Source organism: Bufo bufo, chromosome 10 (genome assembly GCF_905171765.1).
Source record: "Bufo bufo chromosome 10, aBufBuf1.1, whole genome shotgun sequence".
NCBI lineage: Eukaryota > Metazoa > Chordata > Amphibia > Anura > Bufonidae > Bufo > Bufo bufo.
The window spans coordinates 671,694-693,999 of record NC_053398.1 but is presented as its reverse complement, the minus strand read 5'-3'; the positions used below and the strand labels follow the sequence as shown (position 1 = coordinate 693,999).

Genomic DNA, 22,306 nt, shown 5'->3' with positions numbered 1-22,306 from the left:
ATCTTGGACAACCCCTCTGATCAACTAGGGTTTGTTACAATGTGTCAGCGAGGACAATATATCTGCAGCCCGCCTCACCGTTGCTTAGGGGATTTCACACAGTGTGAACCTAGCCTTAATTAGGGCAATTAGCTGAAGGCCACTCACATGGCCGTACTCTGCAGCGAGGTCGTGTCTGTCCTGGACACTTATCAGAAACCCTAAACATGGAAGCCCACCCAAAGCTTCCTGCAGACGGCTGGCAATTCATCTCTACGCTTCTAGGAGGTATAACAGAGTAATGGCTCAACAGTGATAAGAATGGGTGCTCCAGAAACGATTAGCGACATGTCAGCAGAAGGGAGAGGAGACGTGCGGCCAGGATGAGGTCTGCCGAACCTCCCTGATGTTGCCAGGCCCAGATACAAATCAGCACAAGGCAGGGATTAGCCGAATTCATCTTGGTATCTTTTTAATAGATTGCATATACAGATGTTTCAGCCACACACTTCAAACTCTTTGAGAGTAGAGATTCGTGTCCAATTATAACATGCGTCAGAAGATGAAGGCCGTCTGTCTCCGCTTACGTGACCGCTTCGAGTCCAAATTGAATCAAACATCTTAGAGGTTTAAGAGAAATGGAAGAAAAGAACAAAAAGGACAGAGGGTGTCGCTGACGGCAGCAGCAATGTCTTACCAACCCCTTCTAATTCAAGTTACCTCCAGGGAGCGACTCGGAGCCGCCAGAACAACCTGCAGCGAAGTGGACGCCGCCGCCGCCGGCCCCGCACATCCCTTCTAACGCAGAAACTGAAAAATCAGCTGCCAAATTCTTTTTTATTTCACGGGGCGGGAAGGTCAGGTATAAAAGTGCTGTTCATGTCCGTATTTCATAATTGGTGTAGTGCTACAAGTGTTCAACATTCTGCATCAGGAGCGGCCGGGTCTGTCCTATTCGGCTACAAATCATTGGCCGCCATTTTATTCTACAATAAAAAGAATGAACATTGATCTGAGGCAACAAATGTGTTTAGGCTAAAGACACTAAAACGGGTGAAGTAAAATTGGCCCTTGTGAGTCGTGAAAGATTTTAAATAGTCCCGCGTTTTCCACCAGATCGTGAAGATTTCTACCCCCTCCCACAGGAGAAGAAGAAAAAAAAAAAAGCTGCCACGATGACATGTCCCCCGTGGGCGCCAGATCTCCTCAGTTTGGAAGCAGAGCTCAAAAAATAAAAATAAAAAAGAATATAAAGGAAACCCCCGTGTGTTTGCCGTCCCAGGGCCGCATGATCCGCTCTCACACTCTCCAGAATCCTAGAGCCACTTCTGGATCCACTATCGGAGGAACACAAGCTTCTCACTACAATCAGTCACACGTCAGCAGGAAAAGGAAGTGACAGCTCAATTCATGCCTGGGGCCGGGCCGCCAAAATGGAAGGAACTTGGCACAACTGGAGCATTGAACTTGTATCCTCCGTGTTTCTCAATCATTTTGGATTCTGGAGAGAGAAGAAATGGTAAGAATCTGCGTGACACAATCTCATCCAGTGCCGGAGCGAGCCGTGTACTAACCGCCTCCGATTACACAGGGGCTGTAGAAAAGGCACACCTGCAGTGTAAAGCATGGACAGTGTACTGTCTATACTACATAGAACAGTATAGACGTGGTGCACATAGAACGCTTTATTCAGTTCAATACATTTAGGGCCGATTCACACGACCATGGTGGGCTGCATCCCCCAGACTGACGGCATCTATTGTATACGTGACGGGGTCAGTGCGACAGACCCGCAATCTGAAGTCATAAGTCACTAGTTCATGTTTCCCAGACCGGCCTCAGTCGTGTGAATCAGCTCCTACTCACACAATTTATTTATGGAAAAAACCGTGTGCGCGTTTGTTCTCACTCCCATCAGTAGAAATGACTCATCTGCAAAAACATCCCGAAATACGACAAGCATTTATAAAAAACGGATGTTACCAGCCCCAAGGACTTGAGGGTTCACGTGCTGTGAAATAGTTAAAGCGCGATTATAACGTGGTGACATTAGTGTTCCGAGGAGCAGCGCCCACCATTAGGCGGTTCCCTTACCATGAGCCGCCCGCCTCTGATCTGCCAGCGTGGCGATGTCCTGTAACTGCTTTCCTTGCTCTTCATTTAGTCCTTGTGTGAGAGCCTGATACCAGGCCGGGTCCAGACCCTGCAGCTCTGAAACAAGGCGATCACAGCGATTAGCCCCCGCCCGTCCGGACCCGTGAAATGCAGGACACGGCCCGGGGGGGGGGTCACCGACTGGTACTTACTTTGAAATATAGCTTTAAATATCTGATATTCATCTACAGGGTTGTCTTCATCATCGATCAGCGTGGTATAACCCTCAAGTGCCGTTTCCTCTGCATCATCTTCCTCCCAATCCTCATCATCCCCATCCTCTCCCGCTTGCTTAGCCAACATCTCCAGGTATTCCTGGCCGTCTTCATCTATGTCATCCTCATCACTACCAAGTTCTGGAAGCAGGTAAAAAGAAGCTACAACCCCAAAATCAAAAATCACCAACGCAAAATCCTGTCAGGAGTTGGCATTTCTTACCAGCTTCGTCTTCCTCCTCGCCATCCTCCTCATCGTCACTGTCGTTTTCTTGCTCTGCATGGCAGGCATAAGCTCTCTTCAGACCATTAAATAAGAGGATGAAGGCGGGCAGAATTTGTGCGGAGATCTCGGCCAGGACTTGGGGCCGCTGCTCCAGTTCTATAATGGCACACAGTCCCAGGACGCAGATCTTCCGATCATGTAACCTGCACGGGGAGAACGGCTCGTGTCAGTGCTTGTATTACCAGGGCGGCGGACCCCCAGAGCCGAAGACACTCACCCCAGGAAACAGTCCACATCGTTCAGCCACTGCTTGATGAAGTGGTTTGTGACGGGCTCCACGGTGTTGGGGAAGCGCAGGTTTTCCAAGGTGTTGAGAAGGAGGGGAGGACTGTAGTACAAAGCAGCTATGGCCACCTGGAGGCACATGGTTCTCAGCTCACTCGTCTTCACTTCCCGGGTCAACCTCTCCAGAGCGGCTTCAACAAATAACGGGATGCACTGCACAAGGGGAACAGAGCGGGCAAAAGCTGACGACCAATAACCAGGAGAAACGGGCGGCCACCTGCCGAGATGCATCAGCCCTCAAACCTCACCTGGTCAATCCCACGTCCCTTACACTGTAAGATGACAACTTCTAGCAGCTTAGCTGCGTGACATTCAGCGTCTTCCCCAGCCACACCCGTCAGCACCTGTCAGGAAGAATATCCACGTTACACCAGGACCACATCATGTAATCCCTGACGTCGGAGGCGTTTCTTCCGATATATGGAGCTGCAGTCACACCCGCGCATCCAGGGGTCATTACTGGGGCCGTGGACCACCGCCATAGTGTGCACCCACCTTTTTACACATACTGTAGATCATCTCCAGGTACTTGGTGTCTGACAGGAGGGTGTCCGTGTCCACAGTCACATAGTTATGCAGCAGAGGCATCATATCTGGTCGGGATACACAAGACCGTTACACACACTTCATCTTTAATTATTAATTAAACCCATTATGAAGGGAAAGTGCAGGACAAATGAGCTCCTTAAGTTTGAAGTTACCCCGACAGCAAAGCCAAAGAAAAAAGGCCCCCCCCCCTGTGAACACCGCCCCCCCCCCCCCACCTGTGAACACCGCCCCCCCCCCACCTGTGAACACCGCCCCCCCCCCCACCTGTGAACACCGCCCCCCCCCCACCTGTGAACACCGCCCCCCCCCCCTGTGAACACCGCCCCCCCCCCCCACCTGTGAACACCGCCCCCCCCCCTGTGAACACCGCCCCCCCCCCCCACCTGTGAACACCGCCCCCCCCCCCCCACCTGTGAACACCGCCCCCCCCCCACCTGTGAACACCGCCCCCCCCCCCACCTGTGAACACCGCCCCCCCCCCACCTGTGAACACCGCCCCCCCCCCACCTGTGAACACCGCCGCGCCCCCCCCCACCTGTGAACACCGCCGCGCCCCCCCCCTGTGAACCCCGCCCCCCCCCCCCCCCTGTGAACACCGCCGCCCCCCCCCCCACCTGTGAACACCGCCGCCCCCCCCCCCACCTGTGAACACCGCCGCCCCCCCCCCACCTGTGAACACCGCCGCCCCCCCCCCACCTGTGAACACCGCCGCCCCCCCCCCACCTGTGAACACCGCCGCCCGCCCCCCCCCTGTGAACACCGCCGCCCCCCCCCCCACCTGTGAACACCGCCGCCCGCCCCCCCCCCTGTGAACACCACCCCCCCCCCACCTGTGAACACCGCCCCAAATGTGAACACCGCCCCAAATGTGAACACCGCCCCCCCCCCACCTGTGAACACCGCCGCGCCCCCCCACCTGTGAACACCGCCCCCCCCCACCTGTGAACACCGCCCCAAATGTGAACACCGCCCCAAATGTGAACACCGCCCCCCCCCCCACCTGTGAACACCGCCGCGCCCCCCCACCTGTGAACACCGCCCCCCCCCCCCCCCTGTGAACACCCCCCCCCCCCCCCCCCCTGTGAACACCGCCCCCCCCCCCCTGTGACCCCCCCCCCCCCCCCCCCCTGTGAACACCCCCCCCCCCCCCCCACCTGTGAACACCGCCGCCCCCCCCCCCCACCTGTGAACACCGCCCCCCCCCCCCCCCCTGTGAACACCGCCCCCCCCCCCCCCCCCCCTGTGAACACCGCCCCCCCCCCCCCTGTGAACACCGCCCCCCCCCCCCCTGTGAACACCGCCCCCCCCCCCCCTGTGAAAACCCCCCCCCCCCCCCCCCACCTGTGAACACCGCCCCCGAGCAGATGGATCCTGGAGCAGGAGGGAGAAATCTGCGTCAGACTAACCCGTGAAGTAGTCAAATCCGTCCTGCTGAAAGACCTCAAACACCAGTGGAAGGAGCTGCCACATCTGAGCCGACACCTGCTGGCAGGTGAGACTGTGCGCCAGGGAGAAGATCTCTTCATAAAACTCTAGATGCACAAAGATGGAGTCATTTTTCAGATCCCGAACCCTAACCCCAACATTCCCCAGAGCTGCGGCCTACCTAGAACGTGCTGCTGCAGAACGGTGCCGATGACCTGGAGGCAGATCCCTTCCAGCTGCTGAGTGATCTGAGGAAAAACACAAAACCGTTCAGTCGCCAACACACCCAAGACGTCTCCGAAGGCCGTTTGATCCAGCTGGAGGTAAAAAGGCTACATCCGTGATTCCAGCCCTAAAAGGGCTATTCCCACCTCGCCTCCGCCAGCCCGAGGCCAGGACTACAGAAGCAGACGATAGCGTGTGAGATGTAGAACCATGCTGCTCGCTGTGCCTGTAGTCCCACCGGCTCTAGAGATGGGCGCAGGTCCTGCCTCAGACAGGTACTTCCTGAGGATATGGCATAAATGGTTGAGAAGGGAATAACCCTTTAAAGTGACAGACCCTAAAAAAGAACGGATGCTACTGAATGATGCAGGCACAGATCGGGCGGCCCGAGGGTCACTGACTACTTGTGCTGCCCACCTCTTTATGATCCTCCACAACGCTGAGAAGGGTGTCGATCGTGTTGAGGATTCCCATGGCTGTAACGGCCTTATCATCGCTGCCCTCTTCATCGGGACCCGTCTGAATGACTTGATTGAAAGTCATTGCCTAGAAAACGAGCACAAGAATTCCAGTCTCACCTTTATTATTAAAAGGGTCGATCCGATCACCATCATGCCTTGTCAGAGACTTTGGAGGCTGGCCAGTGGTGGGAGCGTCCAGAAGACGTCACTAGACCAGTACTATGAACTCCTTATTATCTCGGGCCGCAGGATTCGTGTGAGTGCAGCAGCCAGCCAGCAGGACGCCAACAAGCTGCTTTACTAGACACAGACCGACACTGTGCACACAGCCCTGCAGCCACCGGGTACTAGACACAGACCGACACTGTGCACACAGCCCTGCAGCCACCGGGTACTAGACACAGACCGACACTGTGCACACAGCCCTGCAGCCACCGGGTATTAGACACTGTGCACACAGCCCTGCAGCCACCGGGTACTAGACACAGACCGACACTGTGCACACAGCCCTGCAGCCACCGGGTACTAGACACAGACCGACACTGTGCACACAGCCCTGCAGCCACCGGGTACTAGACACAGACCGACACTGTGCACACAGCCCTGCAGCCACCGGGTACTAGACACAGACCGACACTGTGCACACAGCCCTGCAGCCACCGGGTACTAGACACAGACCGACACTGTGCACACAGCCCTGCAGCCACCGGGTACTAGACACAGACCGACACTGTGCACACAGCCCTGCAGCCACCGGGTACTAGACACAGACCGACACTGTGCACACAGCCCTGCAGCCACCGGGTACTAGACACAGACCGACACTGTGCACACAGCCCTGCAGCCACCGGGTACTAGACACAGACCGACACTGTGCACACAGCCCTGCAGCCACCGGGTACTAGACACAGACCGACACTGTGCACACAGCCCTGCAGCCACCTGGTACTAGACACAGACCGACACTGTGCACACAGCCCTGCAGCCACCGGGTACTAGACACAGACCGACACTGTGCACACAGCCCTGCAGCCACCGGGTACTAGACACAGACCGACACTGTGCACACAGCCCTGCAGCCACCGGGTACTAGACACAGACCGACACTGTGCACACAGCCCTGCAGCCACCAGGTACTAGACACTGTGCACACAGCCCTGCAGCCACCGGGTACTAGACACAGACCGACACTGTGCACACAGCCCTGCAGCCACCGGGTACTCGACACAGACCGACACTGTGCACACAGCCCTGCAGCCACCGGGTACTAGACACAGACCGACACTGTGCACACAGCCCTGCAGCCACCAGGTACTAGACACAGACCGACACTGTGCACACAGCCCTGCAGCCACCGGGTACTAGACACAGACCGACACTGTGCACACAGCCCTGCAGCCACCGGGTACTAGACACAGACCGACACTGTGCACACAGCCCTGCAGCCACCGGGTACTAGACACAGACCGACACTGTGCACACAGCCCTGCAGCCACCGGGTACTAGACACAGACCGACACTGTGCACACAGCCGTGCAGCCACCGGGTACTAGACACAGACCGACACTGTGCACACAGCCCTGCAGCCACCGGGTACTAGACACAGACCGACACTGTGCACACAGCCCTGCAGCCACCAGGTACTAGACACAGACCGACACTGTGCACACAGCCCTGCAGCCACCGGGTACTAGACACAGACCGACACTGTGCACACAGCCCTGCAGCCACCGGGTACTAGACACAGACCGACACTGTGCACACAGCCCTGCAGCCACCGGGTACTAGACACAGACCGACACTGTGCACACAGCCCTGCAGCCACCGGGTACTAGACACAGACCGACACTGTGCACACAGCCCTGCAGCCACTGGGACGGTCCTGCTTTACAAGACCCAAATGTACACTTCAGATCCTGTGTAACATCCACTGAGTATCTGCCATGATGCCCACTGGCTAGTCAGTCCCTATAATAAGCATTTAGCAGTTCTATAAACAGACTCACCAGGTGCTGCGTCATCTCCACCGCTATGGGCGTCACCTCTTCGCTGTACTCGCAGATCATCTTCTGGATGACATTGGTGAGGTCATCGTTCTCAGTCTCGCGGATGATGTGCAGCAAGGCTTGCATCACAGGCCTGATGAAGGGGGCGATATACTCCTTGGCTGAAAAGTAAGACTTTATTATATAGGCTGCACAGGGCAGTGCTTGGGGCGCTCAGATATCCATGGCTGTCAATGTCTGCAGGTTATCAGCCTCTCGTCCTTTTCAATGGGAAACCTGTAGCGGAGTCTGTGGATAGGGATAGAGCAGCGCGGCAGCCATGAGGAGACGGCCCCATTGATGCGAGTACCGCAACAAATACACTTGAGAAATCAGAGCGGCGCCTCAACTTCCAAGGTGAATTCTTCTGGGTTTATAGTTCTGCCCAGCAGCGTCTATGACCTAATGCCCCCCTCGCCTGCTCCCCGCCGCTCCTGTCGGCCATATGCTATATTTTATGAATATGCTTCCGCACTACGAAGCGGATGTGGGAAATGAAGCAGTCAGTGCTTGTCGGAAACATCAAGCTATTTGCAGACTAGCCTCACAGCTCCAGAGGATTGAGGTCTCCGTCCAGCCCCATTCACTATAATGCATGCAGCAATGTTTTTCCAGCCTGCTGAATCTCTGCGGCTAGCCTGCAACCAGCCATAAGCAGCTTAGCCCTATTGAATGCAGACAGACGGCAAATCTGCAGCAGGAATCAAAGGCCATCACATGCCGTTCTACATCTGTCTCCCTGCAGCCACCACTAGGGGCACCTACGGCGTACCTACCTACACACTGGGCAGAGACTAGAGCCACAGATAGGACGCACCTTTCTCCTGATTGCTGATGAGAACCTGAAGGGCGATGGCGGCCTCCACTTTCACAGGCATCTCCCGGTCATCGATGAGACACCGTCTGGTCAGCTCTAAAGCCGTCTGCAGGTTCTGGTCATTCTTGAACTTCACTTCACAGAAATAGTGGAGCACCCAGCAGGCCTGCGGAGGGAGGACGACCAGTCAGAGGAGCCCCCGCACTGACGGTGGAGACGCTGCCCCACAGAGCCACTTACCCTCGCCCTCATGTAGCCCAGCTCGCTGCTGAAGAGGGGGAACACGTGGTTCTGCAGCATGAACTCCATCTGATCCTTGTAGATCTTTTTCTGCAAGAAAGTAATAAGACCAGAATAAACGGACGCTGAAGACGTCGGAATATTAGACCCAACTGTCCAGAACTTGCAGGGAAGAGTTACCTGTACAACAGCGAGTGCCGCTCTGAAGGAACAGTACAAGGCGACTCCCGTTAATGATACTGAGCCCTGGGGAGGTACGTATATGACCGCCATTTATACCAGGCGGAGGCAGTGTGCATTGCTCCAGTCCACAACCTTGAAGGGGTCCTCTCTCTTCAGTAAGTGGCTCTTACTAATGTACAGCGATTCTCCATGTCGCCTCCGTCACTGGCTGGATTCGTTTTTCCATCACATTATACACGGCTCGTTTCCACGGTTACAGACCACCCTGCAATCCATCAGTGGTGGTCGTGCTTTCACAATATAGGAAAAAGCTATGTGCGCTGCCATGGTCGCGGCCACCAGAGAGGCTGATGCTTTTTCCTATAGTGTGCAAGCACGACCACCGCTGATGGATTGCAGGGTGGTCCTGTAACCATGGAAACGAGCCGTGCAATGCGACGGTAAGATTAATCCAGCCAGCGAAGTAGGCAATACGAAGAATCCCAATACATTAGGAACGGCTTGCCACTTACTGAAGTGAGAGGACCCCTTTAAAAGGATCTTCTGGGACTTGGATATTGAGGACGTCCTCTGAATCAATATCAGATCGATGGGGGTCCGACACCCCACCTGCGCCATGTAAATCCTGGTGCGCTGCGGCACACCAGAATGGTCACTGCACGTGGACAGAACCTTCTGCTTCCAGTCCACACCAGTGGCCGCCACAAACCGCTGACATCCTCAGGACAGGCCATAGAAATACCAGAAAACCCCTTTAAGATTCAAGGACTCAGACGCAACAAGAACTGCAGATTCAGGAACCCCCCCCGCAGAATATAAGGCAGACCACCGACAGCGGGCGCGCCCTGGAGGAGGCGGCGCAGGTACCTTCAGTAGGATTTCTGCCAAGGACCCGATCATATGGAGGGCGCCGTCTTTCTTTCGGGGATCCGCTGCGGGCTCCGTCAGAATCTGGTAACAATATCCCATCGTCTTCTGCAAAACCTGGAGGAAAGAGCGTAATGTGAACCCCACCATGACGGAGAGGACAATCACCCCCAACATCTCATACCAGAGCGTCTGCACTTATCAAGATCTCTGCTCACTGTCAGTAAAGAGAAACACTTGTTTACATTCAAAGGCTGAAACAAAAGTACTTCAACCTAGACCTGCTCACAGCTGACTGGCTCGTTACAATGTACAAGTGCCACCCCGGCCTAGTCCTGCTCACAGCTGACTGGCTCGTTACAATGTACAAGTCCCACCCCGGCCTAGTCCGGCTCACAGCTGACTGGCTCGTTACAATGTACAAGTCCCACCCCGGCCTAGACCTGCTCACAGCTGACTGGCTCGTTACAATGTACAAGTGCCACCCCGGCCTAGTCCTGCTCACAGCTGACTGGCTCGTTACAATGTACAAGTCCCACCCCGGCCTAGTCCGGCTCACAGCTGACTGGCTCGTTACAATGTACAAGTCCCACCCCGGCCTAGACCTGCTCACAGCTGACTGGCTCGTTACAATGTACAAGTGCCACCCCGGCCTAGTCCTGCTCACAGCTGACTGGCTCGTTACAATGTACAAGTCCCACCCCGGCCTAGTCCTGCTCACAGCTGACTGGCTCGTTACAATGTACAAGTGCCACCCCGGCCTAGTCCTGCTCACAGCTGACTGGCTCGTTACAATGTACAAGTCCCACCCCGGCCTAGTCCTGCTCACAGCTGACTGGCTCGTTACAATGTACAAGTCCCACCCCGGCCTAGTCCTGCTCACAGCTGACTGGCTCGTTACAATGTACAAGTCCCACCCCGGCCCAGTCCTGCTCACAGCTGACTGGCTCGTTACAATGTACAAGTCCCACCCCGGCCTAGTCCGGCTCACAGCTGACTGGCTCGTTACAATGTACAAGTCCCACCCCAGCCTAGTCCTGCTCACAGCTGACTGGCTCGTTACAATGTACAAGTCCCACACCGGCCTAGTCCTGCTCACAGCTGACTGGCTCGTTACAATGTAGAAGGCCCACCCCAGCCTAGACCTGCTCACAGCTGACTGGCTCGTTACAATGTACAAGTGCCACCCCGGCCTAGTCCTGCTCACAGCTGACTGGCTCGTTACAATGTACAAGTCCCACCCCGGCCTAGTCCTGCTCACAGCTGACTGGCTCGTTACAATGTACAAGTCCCACCCCGGCCTAGTCCTGCTCACAGCTGACTGGCTCGTTACAATGTACAAGTCCCACCCCGGCCCAGTCCTGCTCACAGCTGACTGGCTCGTTACAATGTACAAGTCCCACACCGGCCTAGTCCTGCTCACAGCTGACTGGCTCGTTACAATGTAGAAGGCCCACCCCAGCCTAGACCTGCTCACAGCTGACTGGCTCGTTACAATGTACAAGTGCCACCCCGGCCTAGTCCTGCTCACAGCTGACTGGCTCGTTACAATGTACAAGTCCCACCCCGGCCTAGTCCTGCTCACAGCTGACTGGCTCGTTACAATGTACAAGTGCCACCCCAGCCTAGTCCTGCTCACAGCTGACTGGCTCGTTACAATGTACAAGTGCCACCCCGGCCTAGTCCTGCTCACAGCTGACTGGCTCGTTACAATGTACAAGTGCCACCCCGGCCTAGTCCTGCTCACAGCTGACTGGCTCGTTACAATGTACAAGTGCCACCCCGGCCTAGTCCTGCTCACAGCTGACTGGCTCGTTACAATGTACAAGTCCCACCCCGGCCTAGTCCTGCTCACAGCTGACTGGCTCGTTACAATGTACAAGTCCCACCCCGGCCTAGACCTGCTCACAGCTGACTGGCTCGTTACAATGTACAAGTCCCACCCCGGCCTAGTCCTGCTCACAGCTGACTGGCTCGTTACAATGTACAAGGCCCACCCCAGCCTAGTCCTGCTCACAGCTGACTGGCTCGTTACAATGTACAAGTCCCACCCCGGCCTAGTCCTGCTCACAGCTGACTGGCTCGTTACAATGTACAAGTCCCACCCCGGCCTAGTCCTGCTCACAGCTGACTGGCTCGTTACAATGTAGAAGGCCCACCCCAGCCTAGACCTGCTCACAGCTGACTGGCTCGTTACAATGTACAAGTCCCACACCGGCCTAGTCCTGCTCACAGCTGACTGGCTCGTTACAATGTAGAAGGCCCACCCCAGCCTAGACCTGCTCACAGCTGACTGGCTCGTTACAATGTACAAGTCCCACCCCGGCCTAGTCCTGCTCACAGCTGACTGGCTCGTTACAATGTACAAGTCCCACCCCGGCCCAGTCCTGCTCACAGCTGACTGGCTCGTTACAATGTACAAGTCCCACCCCGGCCCAGTCCTGCTCACAGCTGACTGGCTCGTTACAATGTACAAGTCCCACACCGGCCTAGACCTGCTCACAGCTGACTGGCTCGTTACAATGTACAAGTCCCACCCCGGCCTAGTCCTGCTCACAGCTGACTGGCTCGTTACAATGTAGAAGGCCCACCCCAGCCTAGACCTGCTCACAGCTGACTGGCTCGTTACAATGTACAAGTCCCACCCCGGCCTAGACCTGCTCACAGCTGACTGGCTCGTTACAATGTAGAAGGCCCACCCCAGCCTAGACCTGCTCACAGCTGACTGGCTCGTTACAATGTACAAGTCCCACACCGGCCTAGTCCTGCTCACAGCTGACTGGCTCGTTACAATGTAGAAGGCCCACCCCAGCCTAGACCTGCTCACAGCTGACTGGCTCGTTACAATGTACAAGTCCCACCCCGGCCTAGTCCTGCTCACAGCTGACTGGCTCGTTACAATGTACAAGTCCCACCCCGGCCCAGTCCTGCTCACAGCTGACTGGCTCGTTACAATGTAGAAGTCCCACCCCGGCCTAGTCCTGCTCACAGCTGACTGGCTCGTTACAATGTACAAGTCCCACACCGGCCTAGTCCTGCTCACAGCTGACTGGCTCGTTACAATGTAGAAGGCCCACCCCAGCCTAGACCTGCTCACAGCTGACTGGCTCGTTACAATGTACAAGTCCCACCCCGGCCTAGTCCTGCTCACAGCTGACTGGCTCGTTACAATGTACAAGTCCCACCCCGGCTTAGTCCTGCACACAGCTGACTGGCTCGTTACAATGTACAAGTCCCACCCCGGCCTAGTCCTGCTCACAGCTGACTGGCTCGTTACAATGTACAAGTGCCACCCCAGCCTAGACCTGCTCACAGCTGACTGGCTCGTTACAATGTACAAGTCCCACCCCGGCCTAGTCCTGCTCACAGCTGACTGGCTCGTTACAATGTACAAGTCCCACCCCGGCCCAGTCCTGCTCACAGCTGACTGGCTCGTTACAATGTACAAGTCCCACACCGGCCTAGACCTGCTCACAGCTGACTGGCTCGTTACAATGTACAAGTCCCACCCCGGCCTAGTCCTGCTCACAGCTGACTGGCTCGTTACAATGTAGAAGGCCCACCCCAGCCTAGACCTGCTCACAGCTGACTGGCTCGTTACAATGTACAAGTCCCACCCCGGCCTAGACCTGCTCACAGCTGACTGGCTCGTTACAATGTAGAAGGCCCACCCCAGTCCTGCTCACAGCTGACTGGCTCGTTACAATGTACAAGTCCCACCCCGGCCCAGTCCTGCTCACAGCTGACTGGCTCGTTACAATGTACAAGTCCCACACCGGCCTAGACCTGCTCACAGCTGACTGGCTCGTTACAATGTACAAGTCCCACACCGGCCTAGACCTGCTCACAGCTGACTGGCTCGTTACAATGTACAAGTCCCACACCGGCCTAGACCTGCTCACAGCTGACTGGCTCGTTACAATGTACAAGTCCCACACCGGCCTAGACCTGCTCACAGCTGACTGGCTCGTTACAATGTACAAGTCCCACCCCGGCCTAGTCCTGCTCACAGCTGACTGGCTCGTTACAATGTACAAGTCCCACCCCGGCCTAGACCTGCTCACAGCTGACTGGCTCGTTACAATGTAGAAGGCCCACCCCAGTCCTGCTCACAGCTGACTGGCTCGTTACAATGTACAAGTCCCACCCCGGCCCAGTCCTGCTCACAGCTGACTGGCTCGTTACAATGTACAAGTCCCACACCGGCCTAGACCTGCTCACAGCTGACTGGCTCGTTACAATGTACAAGTCCCACACCGGCCTAGACCTGCTCACAGCTGACTGGCTCGTTACAATGTACAAGTCCCACACCGGCCTAGACCTGCTCACAGCTGACTGGCTCGTTACAATGTACAAGTCCCACCCCAGCCTAGTCCTGCTTACAGCTGACTGGCTCGTTACAATGTACAAGTCCCACCCCGGCCTAGTCCTGCTCACAGCTGACTGGCTCGTTACAATGTACAAGTCCCACCCCGGCCCAGTCCTGCTCACAGCTGACTGGCTCGTTACAATGTACAAGTCCCACCCCGGCCTAGACCTGCTCACAGCTGACTGGCTCGTTACAATGTACAAGTCTAGACATTACTATGAGCTAAACAGCAGCACAATCTCACTTCTGCCCTGTATTTTGGTACAATGTATCTGCGCAGGTAAAATGTATTTGTCTGGAGTCCGGGCAGTTTAGTTCAGAGGATTATCTAGACACAATCAGCTGTGTGGACAGGATTCTTTCCCTGACAGCAAGCAGAGTCCTTGAACAAGGTGAAGAATGAGCGGTCCCCGGCCGTACCTCCTTCCTCTTACTGCAGGACGTGAAGAGCAGGGTCTGGGCCGCAGTCGTGGGGGAGATAAAGTCCTCAAACACGTCTAGGAGGAGAGAGAAGATGTCAGACAAGCGAATTCCTCTAAGGTAACCAGAAGCTGTGCCGACACGACACCCGCTGATAGGCTACTCGCGTTTGCATATATCTTCACGCCCGCAGGTTGCTGCTGCAATTGTGTGTTTTAGAGGGTCTTTAGGCGACAGCTGAAGCCCACGCGAGGAGGTTCAGCCTCCGCAGTCTCTCCGAGTCCAGCTGACGACTTCCGATTCAGCCACAGACTCGCCTCGTTTAATTATCTTACCAAATTTCATGCGGATGTATTCATAGGGGTCCTCCTGCCATAGCTCTTCATCAGAGTCCGTGTAGCACATCAGAGGGAAGATGACGTCCTGAATGATGCCCTGAGGCCACGGAGAGAAGAAGGTGGTCAGCCACAAGGGCCACGCACAGCAGAGGACGACCAGGGGGTACAACGTGGACACTCACCTGGATGTGCGGCTTCAAGTTCTTCCACGTCAGAGCATGGGACACCCCCTGGTTGAGATAGTTGAGCGTCTGCTGCAGGACTCGGGGCGCCAGGTATTGCTTCTCCTTGTACTGGTAGAGAACCTTCAGCAGAACCTAAACCAAGAAGAGGACATGAGCTGCCAACCCCACCCTTCTATGGAGCGTGTCTGAGAGTTTGGAGGCTGGCCAGCGGGGAGAGCGTCCAGGAGACGTCACTAGACCAGTACTATGATCTCATCATTATCTCGGGCCGCAGGAATAGGTAGTGGAGCAGCCGCCGGCAGGACGCCAGCAAAACTGCTCTACCAGACACAGACGGACACTGTGCACACAGCCCTGCAGCCGCCATATACCAGCAGGTAGGTACTGCTTTATGCTGTGTTCAATCCCATTGTCCCCACTGCACGAACCTGCTGAGCGCCAACTGCAAAGGCCTTCAGAAACACTTCAGCAAATTCATTGTACTCCTTGGACACGTTGCCCGGACTCCCGTACCTTAAACGCGAGGAACAAACGTTTTACTGTCAGTCGTAGAATATTCTATTCCCCCCCCCCCCCCCCCCCCCAATCCAAATCCCAGGGCGCCGGGTACCTCTCAAACAGCCGGGCCAAGATGTGCAGCGCCCACTTCTTACACTTCCACCATGGCAGCTCAGGCCGGTCATCCTCATCAACCTGGAGGGTCTCCTGCAGGAGAAGGGACCATGATGGACAATATGGCAGAGCAGCCATCAACCAGGGTGACCCCAGATCCAGGGATACTCACGGCAGGAACGTCCCGATCCACCACAGTCTTCAGGATCTCTATCCATTCAGTCAGGTTCGGCTGATTAATCAACTCCAGCGGCAACGTATACTGCAGGATGCACAAGATGGCGGAGTCAGCAGAGCCCGGTACTGTACAGGCGGCAGCCGTGACGACAGCGCCCACCGCTCACCTGGACCAGGGCGTAGAAAATCTTAAAGATCTGTTTCTGGATCAGGACCGACTGCTCGGAGGGGTCAGGAAGCAGACGGATGAAGCGCTCCTTCAGCATGGGCAGGAAGTGTTGCATAGCGGCAATGAGCGGACTCCTCTCCTCCGGTTTCTTATATCTGCGGAGGGAACAGAACATGGAAATATAATGGAGGGGAAGACCACTGCTATCTGGGTGTGAATGGACGGCACTTACTCGTAGTTTTTCACCAGCTGGTAGAGGCAGAGCAGGATCCCCAGCCAGCAGGCGCTGTTATCCGACTGCAGATAGAAGCCGATCTTCTCCACGACGGCGGTCCAGCGGTTCGGGTAGTCGTGTTTGATGATGTGATGGATGCAGGTGGTGAGCTGGACCCTGCAGCGGGGATCGCACACACAAAAGCATTACGTACCAGCCGCGCGTAAACTGCATGGACGTCACAAGAGAAACGGCCAAACCCTGCGCTTTATTACAGTGAGAACCAGCACCGCGTGCGCACGGAGAAGTGTGTCCGAACACAAAACCGCATTTTCATTCAGTGACAGCAAACATCTTAAATGGCGAGAGAATCACTGATAAAACAGTAAAAGTGAAGAGTTCTGCACCTCGCTGATGCACTTTCACTCCCGACCATTCCCAAGATGTCCGCTTGCTGGGAACATTAAAGGGGTTCTGCAGTTTGTTTAAACTGATGAGCATCAGACTGGCGGGGGTCCCAGGGGGCGGACCCCCGCCGGTCAGATGCTGATGATCTATCCAGAGGATACCCCTTTAAATGTTTATGTTCAGAGACTGGAAACCCATTTGACCTAGTCCAGCTGATGCGTTTGTTACAATGTATCAGTACAGCCAAGAGTGAACTGCTGCGTGGACAGGAGTAGGTCAGGATATATTTTCAGCTTTTGGAGACGAGATGTCTTTCACTGACTGCAAGCAGAGGAATGATGAGGAAATGATAGGAAGTTCATTAGAAACTTGCAGAACTTCCCATGATACAACAAGGAGGTGCCTGGCCCTTTAAGAGTGCTGCAGACGAGGACCTCACCTGATCAGCTCTGGGGACTGGATGATGGCCTCCACAATATTCTCTCGGATGCAGTGGCGATCCTCCTCGGGGATCGTGTGAGTGGGCACTTCTCCGGGGGTCACTTCGCGATCCGGCCAATACTGAGTGATCATATTCTTCAGGTATATGACACCTGCAGGGAGGAGGGGGAATGACAACCTGTGATATCAGCTCCTGGGAAAGCTGGGTGGATGAACTAGCAGGATTGCGACACCCAGCTTTCCCAGGACGACTCGAGGAAGGTTCCGTCTGAGCCGCTCCCTTAAATTACGGATCGGCTTTAGAGGCGGCGAGCAGCTGCACGGACACCGCGTATCCTGCAGATTCTAATCCTCGCCCGGGGCGGCACTCACCTGCTTGCCGCACTGGCAGCTCCAGCTGCTCGGACATGGTGATCTGCAGCAGGGTGGACACGAAGTTCACAGACTTGTGGGACTGGAGGGGGAAAAAGAAAACAAGCAGGAATGAAAGACTGATACACTGTAACAAACCCTCAGCTGTGCGCAGGACAGGTTGGCTGCTTCTGGATGTAAAGATTGGCTTTCTATTTATTGACAGCAAACAGAGTTCTTGAAAACGATGAAGTGATACAGAAAGTAAGACCCTGAACGGCGCCCGATCGTCCCTCGCGTCTGCAGGCGCCAAAGGGAATTGGGTGAAGGGGACACCTGCATGCAAACTCTTAAAGGGACCATCACATTTTCTGGATGCAACTGTAGCAAAGCCTCAGCTGTGTGTGAAGGACTAAGTCTCTGGGTTTCAATCTTTGGAGAAACGGGTTTCCATCTACTGACAGCAAGCAGAGCTCCTGTAATTGTCAGACATTGACACCAGGTGTATGAACAGTTTATCTACATAGGACTGGACCGTCCCTCTCCCAGCAGACTTTCAGTCCTGTCATGATAAGCGGCCGGCGCGGGGGAGGGGGATCAGCGTCACCTGGGGTCACACGGCCACAGGGAGCGGAGGTACAGACTGCAGAGAATGCGCTGAACGTTGCACATCCGACAGGCCCGGCTCTGCTTCATCAGCCGCCACCCAGCTTTCCACGGACCCTGAAAGACCCTACCAGTCTCTGACTGCTGTGCCCACGTCAGTTCATGGACCCGGAGGCTCAGGATGAGCACGACTATCCGATTAAGGGTCCATTCACACGTCTAAGTGTTTAGCGGATCCGCAAGACACGGACCGCACATCACAGACAATATAATAGAAAATGCCTTTTCTGGTCGGCGGACAAGAATAGGGGACATGTTCTATTTTCTTCAGGAACGGAATTGCGGATCCCGAAAATGCGGATGTGGATCCGTTCAAGCCCCATTGAAAGTGAATGGGTCCGCAAATTGCGGAACGAACGCGGACCCAAATTACGGACATGTGAATGGACCCTAAACAGGAATATGAATGGTGACATATGGGGCCCCCAGGATCTAGAAGGCCTGTGTTTCCATTCCTCACCATATTAGGAGATTTCTGCTTGCTGTCAGTGAATTTAATCTGTTCTATGCTGCGTGACGATGCAAGGGGAACCTGATGGTGCGCGACCGCAAGGTCTGATCCGCTCAGGGAGAAGAGCTCCGTTTGGGGGCGACTCTGGGGAGACTAGCACCCGCCATGCAGCGAGCAGGCAGGACAGATGCATCGCGCTCTCTTCAACAAACTTTATTCACAAAGGCCCAGAGAACGGCGTGTCGGAATGTCACTGCATGACGAGAAGCAGAAGGGCCCCAGAGAGGGGAGGAGCCCGGGGGCCGCGTCAGCTGCTGTGAGTCACCGCACAGAACAGGAAGTGGAGAGAACGAGGAGCCGGCAGCCGGGGAGGGGGATGGAGCTGCAGAACCGCAACACCCTGAACTACAGGGCTCCCCCGTCACCTCTCCTGGGGTGTGACCGCCACCGGACGGCCCAAAGCTTCCTCAAACCCCTGCAGGTCTTCTGACCCATCACAACAAGGCCTCAGCGGTCAGAACACGCTCCCCAACATCCTCACTACCACTCCCAGCAGCTGCGGACAATGAGCTGTAGTACTATGCAGAGACTGAATCTTAACCCTGCCAACATCTGACCGGCAGGGGTCCGACACCCGGGGCCCCCACTGACCAGCTGTTAGAAGAGGCGGCTTCCTGGTCACTACACCGCCCAGCGTCTCGGAGTGCTTGTGATTACACTACACATGGCAGGAAGACCCCTTTAAAGGAAGGCCCTCCCCGGATCATCACAGTAACAACTTTTTCAATGGTACTCTTAATGAGCCAGTTATACGTCGTGGACCGCTCACCGGAGAGCAGCGCCGCCCCCCCGCTCACCAGACCCGGAGAGCAGCGCCGCCCCCCGCTCACCGGACCCGGAGAGCAGCGCCGGCCCCCGCTCACCATACCCGGAGAGCAGCGCCGCCCCCCCCCGCTCACCGGACCCGGAGAGCAGCGCCGCCCCCCCCGCTCACCGGACCCGGAGAGCAGCGCCGCCCCCCCGCTCACCGGACCCGGAGAGCAGCGCCGCCCCCCGCTCACCAGACCCGGAGAGCAGCGCCGCCCCCCCGCTCACCAGACCCGGAGAGCAGCGCCGCCCCCCCGCTCACCAGACCCGGAGAGCAGCGCCGCCCCCCCGCTCACCAGACCCGGAGAGCAGCGCCGCCCCCCCGCTCACCAGACCCGGAGAGCAGCGCCGCCCCCCCCCCCGCTCACCAGACCCGGAGAGCAGCGCCGCCCCCCGCTCACCGGACCCGGAGAGAACCCTCATCCTCCGCAGCTGAGACTCGTGGGACTCCCGATGCAATCACTACTGTAAATAAGACAGAAGTGAACGTCTGCAGAGTAGACAGACCGGGGCCATCCGAAGTCAATTCGCTCATTCCTACTCATTTCCATGGTTACGACCACCCTGAAACCCAGCAGTGGTGGTCGTGCTTGCACGCTATAGATAAAAGCACAGCCCTGTGTGAGCTCCCGTGGTACTTGGCAGCCGAGAGGCCACGCTTTTTACTACAGTGGGTAAGTGCGACCACCGCTGCTGGGTTGCAGGATGGCCGTTACCATGGAAACGAGCCGTGTATAATGTGATGGAAAAATGAATCCAGCCAGAAGGAGGCGACATGGAGAATCGCTGTACATTAGGAAGCGCCCGGTTACTGAGGTCAGAGAACCCCTTTAAAGGGAACCTGTCATCAAGATTCCCGATAAGAAGCCGTTCATATCCTCCGTCTCCATTATCTAATAGAGAACACACTAGTCTTACCCCCACCTGTGCCCAGCGTCGCCCGCTGCTAATTGTGCACTCCGCTCATTGCCCATGGTGCGCCCCTAAATCCACTAGTCAGCTCCCGCGGGCAAAGTGCGCAGACAGCTGGTGCATGCGCGCTTCGTTCGCTGAGGCTGCTGCCAGGACTGACCAGTGGATTTAGGGGCGCACCATGGGCAATGAGCGGAGTGCACAATTAGCAGCGGGCGGCGCTGGGCACAGGTGGGGGTAAGACCAGTGTGGATATGAACGGCTCCTTATCGGAACTCTTGATGACAGAATCCCTTTAAGTCTCTCACAGCTGAAGGTTTGTTACAACGTTTAGACAATGTTCTGTGGGCGGAACACACCCTGACATTCTGGTACAATGTGTCAGTGCAGGTAAGATTATCAGTCCGGAGTCCTGACCGTTCACAAAAGGTTGTACAGACAGGAAACTGTAACAAACCCTCAGCAGCGCAAAGCGTTAGGTCAGGAAGGGCTCACAACCTCTAGATATAAAGGAGTGGCTCAATTCATTGACAGTAAGCAGAGATCTTGAAAATGAGAACTAAAATTTAACTACTTTCACACTTGCGTTTTGGGTGGATCCGTAACAATAATCCAACCGCCTGCATCCGTTCTGAACAGATCCGTTTTATCTGTAATCTAGCCAAGTCGGATCCATCCCCATTGACTTTGTGCGCCAGGACGGATCCGTTTTCTATTGCGCCAGTTTGGCTGCAGGCAGCGTTTGGTGTCCGTCTCAAGAGCGGATCGGAGGCAAACGGACGCATTCTGAGCGGATCCTTCTACATCCAGAACGCATCAGGGCAGAACTGATCCGTTTTGGACGCTGACCCCTAAACGGATCTCAGAAACGGAGACCAGAACGCCCGCGTGAGCGTGGACTCCGTATAAACAGTTAATATTCAACTATTTATAAAAAAAACACATTCTCCCGGATTAAGACATTTTCTCGGATTCTTGCTCCCGCTGTTTTCCGCGGTGGAGCGTCCATATTTACATAAAGTCACATGTCCACCGGTATTCGCGGCGATGACATCACTACGGACACACGGTAATGACAGCGCAGAAAATGTCTGGGAAATCCTAATAAAATGTATTAATTGTTCAGATCTTAAATTATTACAACTTTATTTATATTCCAGTCTGTCCCTTTAAGAGGATTTTTTTTGTTTTTTATTGTTATTTCTCTTCATTTTTTAGAAGGAAATGTCTGAACCGGGGGGAAACTACGGACGTGACACGGAGTAGACAGGAGCTGCCACCCTGGAGCGGGCCCCGGCTCTCACCTCGTTGAGCTGCCGCTCGGCCGCCTCCCTCAGGGCCGGGTCCATGGTGCCCCGCAGGGCCTCGATCAGAATGCTGGGGTCCATGGTGCCGGAGACGCGCCGCTTCCCTGTCACAGTCCGGGGCTAGAGACGAGCTGCGCACATGGAGCCGCCACACAGCTCAGCGCCCGGCGCGAAAGGAAGGAGAGCGCCAAGGCCCCGGATGGATCCGCCCCCCCCGAAGCGTCGGACAACGTCACTTCCGGCCCTCACCGCGCTGCCTCATGGGACTTGTAGTCTCTGCTGGTAACGGGTGGAGGCGTTCTGAGCGTCACAAAATGTCTGCCAGAAAGACACAGTGAGGAGCGGCGGCCCCAGCAGGTTACAGGTCCCAAATGCTGGGAGTTGTAGTGCAGCAGGCTGAGGGGAGTCCCTGGGTGACTACTGCAGTACACGGAGCCTCTAGTGTGTAAATGAGGAGATAATACCGGGCCACAGCTTCCTCTGTGACTGCTCATCCTGAGCTTCTCGGTTCATGAATAGAATGCTAGCCATAGAGGGAAGACGACTAGCAGCCCAGTGCAGACGAGCGCGTCCTCCGTGCTGCAGGCAATTAGCGGTCCCGGCTGAGCATTCGCTGTTTGCGGAACCGTTGGTCCGTGATCTGCGATACGAGCCAAGGTCCCACGGAAGCACTTCGTAGCGCCGCCGC

General features: G+C 55.8%; 1 protein-coding gene and 2 non-coding genes across 3 annotated transcripts; all 3 read right to left on the bottom strand.

Moving 5' to 3' along the window:
- Positions 1–434: 434 nt before the first annotated feature.
- On the bottom strand, positions 435–21,825 carry IPO7 (importin 7). Its single transcript, XM_040410591.1, has 25 exons — positions 21,616–21,825; positions 17,437–17,518; positions 17,063–17,216; positions 16,234–16,392; positions 16,000–16,156; positions 15,828–15,917; positions 15,654–15,748; positions 15,472–15,556; positions 15,041–15,175; positions 14,856–14,955; positions 14,521–14,597; positions 9,732–9,848; positions 8,682–8,771; positions 8,442–8,607; positions 7,586–7,746; positions 5,536–5,664; positions 5,075–5,141; positions 4,875–5,000; positions 3,415–3,512; positions 3,168–3,263; positions 2,852–3,072; positions 2,572–2,777; positions 2,286–2,489; positions 2,074–2,190; positions 435–1,480 (listed from the first exon to the last, which is right to left on the bottom strand). Exons 1-25 carry the CDS (start codon positions 21,697–21,699, stop codon positions 1,383–1,385), a joined length of 3,114 nt encoding a protein of 1,037 aa, XP_040266525.1. The 5' UTR covers positions 21,700–21,825; the 3' UTR covers positions 435–1,382.
- On the bottom strand, positions 5,734–5,914 carry LOC120981271. The gene has a single exon (XR_005774683.1). It is a non-coding gene; the product is annotated as a small nucleolar RNA SNORA23 (small nucleolar RNA).
- LOC120981272 lies at positions 15,223–15,401 on the bottom strand. The gene has a single exon (XR_005774684.1). It is a non-coding gene; the product is annotated as a small nucleolar RNA SNORA23 (small nucleolar RNA).
- Positions 21,826–22,306: the final 481 nt, after the last annotated feature.

Bases quoted from the DNA above. Each gene is read 5' to 3' on its own strand.
- IPO7 (XM_040410591.1), bottom strand. From the start codon at position 21,699: ATGGACCCCAGCATTCTGATCGAGGCCCTGCGGGGCACCATGGACCCG. The intron at 15,918-15,999 runs GTGAGCGGTGGG...TGCATCCTGCAG, and splicing joins TTTTCTACGCCCTGGTCCAG to TATACGTTGCCGCTGGAGTT. The intron at 14,598-14,855 runs GTAAGATAATTA...CTCTCCTCCTAG, and splicing joins ATACATCCGCATGAAATTTG to ACGTGTTTGAGGACTTTATC.